The sequence below is a fragment of the Vicia villosa genome, linkage group LG6, assembly GCF_029867415.1.
Source record: "Vicia villosa cultivar HV-30 ecotype Madison, WI linkage group LG6, Vvil1.0, whole genome shotgun sequence".
Lineage (NCBI taxonomy): Eukaryota > Viridiplantae > Streptophyta > Magnoliopsida > Fabales > Fabaceae > Vicia > Vicia villosa.
Genome location: NC_081185.1, coordinates 115,882,377 through 115,890,591, shown reverse-complemented (window position 1 = coordinate 115,890,591; position 8,215 = coordinate 115,882,377). Strand labels below are relative to the sequence as shown.

Genomic DNA, 8,215 nt, shown 5'->3' with positions numbered 1-8,215 from the left:
AAATTGCAAAGTAATTTTTTATGGGGGGGATCGGAGGAGAAAAGAAAAACTCATTGGGTTAGTTGGAAGAATTTGTGCCTACCGGTGGAGAAGGGAGGTATTGGCTTTAGAAATTTAGAAGAGTTCAACAAGTCTCTCCTTTTGAAATGGAATTGGAGGATTTTTGGAGCTTCTAATTCTCTTTGGTTCCGTGTGTTGAAGGAGAGATATGCGGATGTTAAGTTAAGAGCCACTTTTTGTTCTAACATCAAATATCCGGAACGGTTCTCTTCGGTGTGGTGGAGGGATATAACGAGGGTGGAGACCAAATCTTCGGCGGAGTTTTTTACTAACAATTGTTTTTTTCATGTAGGTAACGGTTTTTTGACCTCCTTTTGGCATGCTCGTTGGTTGAAAGAAGGCATTCTAAAAGATCTTTTCCCGGATTTGTATAGCATCTCTCTTCTTAAAGAGGCTTCAATTGGTGCGATGGGGGTGGAAAAATGGTAGGTGGAATTGGAGCGATCTTGGCATAATGAATAATTCTCAAGAGAGAGTGGAGCATGCTGCCAATGTGGGGGCCGCGGCTGTTTCTCCCTCCTTCAATACTGATGCAGCCGTAGCAGCTAGTGAAGAAAACAGAGGCGTGCAGCTTAGCAACAGTGGCTGGAGTATGGGCCATTTCCATTCGAGACAGGCGGATCTTCGTGAGACTATGTGTTCGGCAGATGTTCTTCGTGCGGATAGGCACGACACGACTACTTGGACTCTTGAGGAAAATGGTATTTTTACGGTTTCTTCTTGCTGCAATTTTCTGAAAAATAGGCGCTCTCCCTTAGGCCCGGCAAATCGTTTTGATTCGGTGTTCAAAGACATTTGGAAGGCGGAGGTTCCGATTAAAGTCAAAGCTTTTGGTTGGCGTAGCTTCCTCAACAAAATTCCAACCAAAGATTCGCTTTTGAAAAGAGGTATTATTATTTCTTTAAATGCTAATTGTGTTCTTTGTGAGGAAACAAGCGAAACCTTGACCCATTCTCTTTTGAGATGTCGGTATGTCGATATTGTTTGGAAGGAAATGGCCGAATGGATCGGAATGACTTATAGTTGTATTGAAGATTTGAAGAAGAATTTTCTCTTTTGGAGTGATTTTTGTAGATCGAAGAAGGTTAAAAAAGGGAAGGAAGGAACCATTTGGCTCGTCATTCTTTGGAGCATTTGGTTACGTAGGAACGTTATAGTTTTCAACAACTCGTCTTGGAACTCTAGAGACGTAGTTTGGAGTTGTAAAGCTCTAATTTGGAGGTGGTCGTATATCGGGAAAATTACTCGGGCCAATTGTAATTTCTACGAGTTTAGCAATAACCCATTGTTTTACTTAAGTTAGATTACAATAGGAGTGTAATTTTCTTTGGATTCTTGTTCTTGTTGCTTCTTCCGTTTATTAATATATTTCTTGCTTTTAAAAAAAAAAATATCATTGGACATATTTCAGGAGTCCACAGTGGAATGGTTTTCACTATCTTCACAAATGGTTTTGTTTGTGCTATTATTGATTTGCATCAAGATAAAAATTGACATGAGTATGTTCTTTTACTATAAAGTAAAAAGACTGTATCCAATAAATCTAAAGACAATTAATGGTAATCAAGAAAACACATGTGAGTGCTTTATACAATAACAAAAAACATATATCTATGCATATCAACAAATCCTAAATCAATACTCAAAATACTGAGGTAGCTGCCAAACAAAGGTCTATTTTGCAAACCAAACAAATTAAAAAATAGAGCAAATCACTTTTAGCTTGTGATTTTCTGAGCTTAAAAATAGACATCATAAAAATTCATCCTAGCAATTCAATAAATTTAAAATATAATGATAAAATAAGATAAAGATGATGAAATTCTGTTCCGTCTAATAGAACAGTTTCATTATTCTGCCTATCACTTCACACAGTGCCGGGGAGTGAAAACAGAGACTCAGACTCTATATACACGACCAATTCGGACCCGTCTAAAAGAAGAGACTCTAGTAGTTGTCCTTTTTCATTAAACTTCACCAATCGATCATTATTTCTTCCAACAATATCACCGCACTTTGTTAAGCATACTATGTCTAAAGAATTGTGCAAAACAGGATCAAGAGAAAATTGAATAATCTTAGTCCAAGATGAGTGAACTCCATATTTTTGCATCACCCATATCTTCACTGTATTCAGGTGCCCCACCCATGCACCGATAAGTCCTCCAACTTGTAACAAATCATGATATATAGAATAATTATTACTATAACTGAGAATAAAATCATCTGGCAGAGCTATCTCTGATATCGTCATTTCCTTTATATCAAAGGCAATAATAACATTCTTTGATTTCTCATAATTATGAACCATCCAATGGATAGATCCATTCAAGAACAACCCGCATTTAGGGGTAAATTCCGCTATAGAAGTCTCCATATAAGGCAAATGAGAAGCAAGCTCAATTGGTTTCCACTTATTTGCTCTCAATGAGAAAATCATCAATTTAACTGATCTAGTTACTGGATCATTCAGATGAAGTTCGCAGAACCCGGAAAATATCAAGTAATCATCAGTTGGCTGGTAATATACAAAACCAGAAAGAAGTTCGTAACCATCATTAAGTATTATAGGAAAGTCGGGTATTTGTTTGATCAAACCAGTGGATGGATTCAATATATAGATGTATGTGCCATCGTGCAAAAGCAGAAATCCTCTACAGGAACCTCTTATTTCAAGATGACGTTTGGGACGAAAAAAATCAAGGCGTAATGAAGCATATGCAGAAGCATCGTGAAGCCATGAATCAAAATCTATGGATAAAGGTTGAAGAGCATAAGGTTTTATGAAGAGACGTCTATGTGTGGCAGCATGTTCAAAATGTGAAGTAGCAAAATTGTTATTAGAAATTAGAGAAAGCCATGATTTGCAGACACACCTGAAACGTAATAGAGCCTTCACCGGTAACCTTAACAGAATTTGCATGATCAATTCAGGAGGCAGATACACGCTGCTCTCCATCTTGCCGACCAAACAAAGTAATATTTAGGGTTTAGTATGATTTTTTATTTATTTTTAGGGTTTAGCTTGATATGTTTATTTTTATTTCTGATTTATTCAACTAGAAGACTATTTCATAGGAACGTACTAGTATTTTATTTGGTTTCAATTTATTTACTTTAATTTAATTCTAATCAAAATAATTAGATTAAAGAGTGCGATGAATAAATAGAAAAAAGATTAAAAATAAATAGCTTTTTTAGTAGCGTATTATGATTTAAAATTAAAAAATAAACAATTTTTTAGTAGTACATTATGATTTAATGCGTTCAATCAAATCAATTAGAGTGTGGAGAATAAAAATATTTAAATTAATTGAATAAAAGAAAGAAAAAAAAATTAGACACATGACGTAATCTAAAATAATTTTTTTCAATTAAATAAGATATTTAAAATAATATTTGACATTTATACACCTTTAAAATTATATGATAAATTTATTTTTAATTTTAACAAATTCAAGCATTTGAATAATGTTTTTTTTTTACAAGAATCAACTAATTTTTATTATTTTATTTAATCGAAACTCGGATTTATTAATTTCGGTCAAAGTCTATTTTAGTTAGGGATGACAATGGATATTTATGGACACGAATAATTGCCTTATGCTACTCGCTTTGTTCAATAAATATGATATTTGTTCTGTTTTGGAATAAAAAATGAATGTTCAAGCTATCGAAGGAACCAAAAGTGATGAGAGGTTGAAAACTATTGATTTTGGACAGTAGCTCCAATCTTTTTTATTGCGGCACGGGGTGGACCTTGATGGTTAGCTCTCCAACGTCCAAGTTATTTAAAAGTTTGAGATGGGTAAAGTGAAATTGGAGATCAGAGACTATATACCTTCTCATAACATGTGACCAATTTTATATGTTGGGTCGAGTAAAGGGGCTTGAGACTTATTAGACCTTTGGACGGTCTCAGGCCCGACCCAAGGGGTAGGCCAACTAGGCAACCGCCTTGGGCTTACAAATTTTTTATCAGCACTTGATTCTAATATACACAGTATTATAGTGATTTTTTTAGACAATTTCTTTATAGACCCCCATCCTTCTTGGTCACCCGCGACGAAATTCCCAAATTGCACCTATATATCAGAAATGCATCTCCGAAATCAGCTTTTTATGAAAAAAACTGGTTTCGGAGATGCATCTACAAAAACACCACAAAAAAGGTGATTTCGGAGATGTACATCCAAAATAAAGTTTTTTTCAGAAAAAAGATGACTTCGGAGATGCACTTCCGAATTCAACCCTTTGGAATAATTCGGAGATATATTTTTGAAATCTTGTCTGATTCAGAATTCATAAAACAAACGAACAATGCTTCCATTTATTATAAAGCATCAGAATTACAAACATCATGTAACACCCTTCTAAACCCCGCGACAAATTAAATAAATATATCAGAGTAAAAACATAAACACAAGGGTGCCACAATTATTTAAAATAAATAAACCAATCATGGTCAAGTCACGCTTCATTAGAAAACGATTCACCCAAAATATAATCATGTTTATCACAGCGGAATAAGAAGCATCATCAAATACAACCAAATGGAAATATAATCCAACACCAAATAAAATAGAGTAATCTCATAAAACTCTATAACTATCGTCCCCCAGTGTTACAAGATCAGAGCATGACCAACACGACCCAACATAAATGAATAAACTCTATGAGTCATCCTCACCGAGCGCTAATGCCGCTACTCCTCAATTTGAAAATGACAACATGTAAGGGTGAGTCTTATTCGCAGTTAGTAAATACTACCTCCGTTCCTTTATATAAGAGACATTTAACTTTTTAGGTTCATTGAATAATCAATGTATCTGATATGTATATTGACTAGATACATTAATTATTCAATGAATCTAAAAAGTGAATTGTCTCTTATATATAGGAACAGAGGTAGTATTATGTAATTCATAAGCAATAAGCATCATAATATATCGTTCACCCAATTATACATATTCAGATGTACATCTATTATTCATCAATTCATACAATAATAGATTACAACACATAACACAGAAATCCATACAATCATGTTATGACAAAATGCATATGACACAACTGACACTATGCATGTGGTACCAATAAACAGTGGAATCAATCCACCTAACCGATATACACCTCATCGAGATACGACCCACCGACACAATATCCGCACAATGGGAAATATGTCCACCAACGATCCAAACATCACCGGGATCCATCATCAAATGCATATGAATGAATGAAACACACATAACATACTTAAAAACATCACCGAATCACAACGAACAACTCATCTCAACACCACATCACCAAATAAGTATGTACATGTTTTCAACATTATTCAAATAGTCATGCATTCATCACAATCATAGTAATAATCACAGCCAATGCATCATCACATCAATTACATTGTCACACACCTTTCATATGCACACAATGTTCAATTCTCATAAAGTAATTAAATCGAGTTTTAAAAAAATAAATTCAGCCATATTCATCATTCATCATATAAAACATTTGATTACTTGCACAACGCTCAAAACGGAACTAAGAAAGGATTCACGGATCAAAAGATACGTCATTTTAAAGTTTTAGAAAAATTCCTGCACAGCAAGGTCTGCTCAGCGACGCAAGGCATAAGCGAATCTCTTCAGACCTCCGCTCAGCGGACCTCTAGCAACGTTAGACAGAACTAACCAGGTCAGGACCTCCGCTCAGCGGACCCCCTTCCGCTCAGCGGACTTGCGATTTTACCAAATTTCAGGTCTGCGAAAGACCTGCGATTTCACACCCTTTTCACCCAAAAACAATTCTAGACATCATATACAGGCATACAAACATCATTCATTCAACCATACACCACAAAACATCATTTAAACTCATTATTAATCAAATAGTTCACACAATTTTCATCAAATCAATCCAAAATATAACACCCTAACCTAACAATCCCAATATCTAATTGAATCAAACCATACATCAATCTACCTATTACCTAAGACCACATAAGAGATACTAAAAGGAAGAGTCCCCCCTTACCTCGATGAATCTCTTGAATTCTCTTCTTCCGGTTTCACGTTCTTGCCTCTTTCTCGTCTCTTGCCCTTTTCACGTGATCTTCCTCTTTCTCCCCAATTGGTTCTTTTCTTATTTTATGAAAGTTAAAATAAAATGAACACCACTTAGTAAAAAGGCCTAACTAAATAGCACCACTCTTTTACTAACATCACACCAATAGTTCTTATTCCATAATTTTCCAATTAAATCCAAATAAAATACTAAAATTCCAATTATTTAATTTAAATCCAAATAAAATTAATAAACGGAAAATATGGGGTGTTACACATCACATAACATAAAATTAAAGTTACATATTATTAAACACGGGTAGTTGAGGGTGAGTCAACATTTTGATAACGTTGGCTCCCGATCTTTGAAATTTTGCATCCAACTCGATCGGACCCTTAGAAGAAAATCGATCGAAAGTTGTCCACAAAACCGCTAAATCTTCGTCGTTCTTGACTTCAAATGGGGTGGAATGAACGTCTCCCTCGTCGTTAATTGAAGGCGATCATTACTCAAGCTTGACAACCTTCTAATTTTCTGGGTATTGCAAAAGAGAGTTAAGCGACGTTATCAATTCCGCGGATGGTGTGTCGCGCGAGAAGCGAAATTGGAACGACATCGGGTAACCACTAGTGAAGTAGACAAAAGCTAGGTGGGAGTAGGTTTGTGTCATTTCTGTTTGTGGGTTGTGGTTGATGAAAATGCACTGTTTATTATTTATATACTTATTGGAGCAATAATGAACCAACAAACCCTATCTTACTTTCAGTGGATGTTTCGGAAATGCACATCCGAAAACAGCCATGAGGCATTAAATTTTCGAAAATGTACTTACGAATTTAGCAGAGACAGAAGAGAAAATTGAATTTTCAATGTGTGCGGTCTGTTTTGACATTTTGCACCAATTGAAGCAATACAAGCACATGTAATGAGCGTAACATAAATAATAAAAATATTAAATATAGGTATATTATATATGCATCGAATCGGTTTGATTTTACATTCTAAACGAAAATACATACAAAAAAATGACACACATCCGGTCATTACAAAAAATAATCGGTAAATCTAAAACCAGTAACTTCTTAGACCGCTCTCTATTATCCTCACGCTCTTGCTTCATCATATCTTAAAATCTGCCATTCTTTCAATAAAAGGATCCGCCTAAGTTTACGCGTCTTGAGTATGATGTGCCCTCCACAGACAAGAGGTAGCCCGAATAAGACACCCCGGTTTCAGAAAAACTTGCACAAAGTGGCGCGATCTTAGATACCTGATATAAATGATGCGGCTCGACTATGAAGTGGAAAAAATGTCCCACATAGGCAAAATCTCGTCAAATCGATATACACCCGGTCGTACGTACTTACTATAAGATGGCCCATTTCGGGGAATGACATCCACTTCGAAACCGAGGCGTGACCGCTTAATGATGGAACAAGGGAATCATGAATTTTATCAAAGTTTTCTTGATTTTCATAAAATCGGCCGTAGATGTCCCTATGCAAAGTCAACTCCGAAATAAGTACCCGTCGAATAAGTGTGTGATTTTCTTCTCCTCTTCCAAGCAAACCGACAACGGCTCGATACCCACAATTATCGTCCGTTCCAACATCAACTATGTTATCAATAAATTTGTACATAAAAAGCGGCATTTTGTCAATGTAGATCATCAGAGGTTTCTTGAACAAAGGTGTGCGCGACGGCTACGAAATACGGGCTCATCTTTTAGCACTACACTTGGACTTTGGTGTTGGTGAATTCGGGATTAATGCATCAACATGTTCAAAGTAAGAAGGATCTCGTTTAGTTGATGTCTCCTCTTGTGTACTTTTCAAATTTATAGGCGCACCTTTGGTTTTAACCGGTTGATATGGCGGTTTCAAATCGGTGGTCTCCGGAAATGAAATTTTTCGCAATTGTTATTTTATGTGCAATTTCATGGTGTCATCCGCTTTTGGAAACTTATCCATTATCTCTTCCAACTCGTCGGAGATGGTAATTTTGGATTCACCCTCTTTCGCCGGCTTGAAATCATCAAAGCGGAGCTTTTTCCAATGATCAATTACTTCATCCATGCGTATCAAACTTC

At 35.7% G+C, this 8,215-nt stretch overlaps 2 protein-coding genes across 2 annotated transcripts; one reads left to right on the top strand and one right to left on the bottom strand.

The window, feature by feature from the left end:
- The first annotated feature begins 514 nt into the window (after positions 1-514).
- On the top strand, positions 515-1,363 carry LOC131614456 (uncharacterized). The gene has a single exon (XM_058886038.1). It carries the CDS (start codon positions 515-517, stop codon positions 1,361-1,363), a length of 849 nt encoding a protein of 282 aa, XP_058742021.1.
- Positions 1,364-1,927: 564 nt separating this feature from the next.
- On the bottom strand, positions 1,928-3,019 carry LOC131614455 (F-box/kelch-repeat protein At3g06240-like). The gene has a single exon (XM_058886037.1). It carries the CDS (start codon positions 3,017-3,019, stop codon positions 1,928-1,930), a length of 1,092 nt encoding a protein of 363 aa, XP_058742020.1.
- Between the last annotated feature and the right edge of the window lie 5,196 nt (positions 3,020-8,215).

Excerpts from the sequence above, each read along its gene's own strand:
- LOC131614456 (XM_058886038.1), top strand. The coding sequence starts at position 515 with ATGAATAATTCTCAAGAGAGAGTGGAGCATGCTGCCAATGTGGGGGCC.
- LOC131614455 (XM_058886037.1), bottom strand. The coding sequence starts at position 3,019 with ATGGAGAGCAGCGTGTATCTGCCTCCTGAATTGATCATGCAAATTCTG.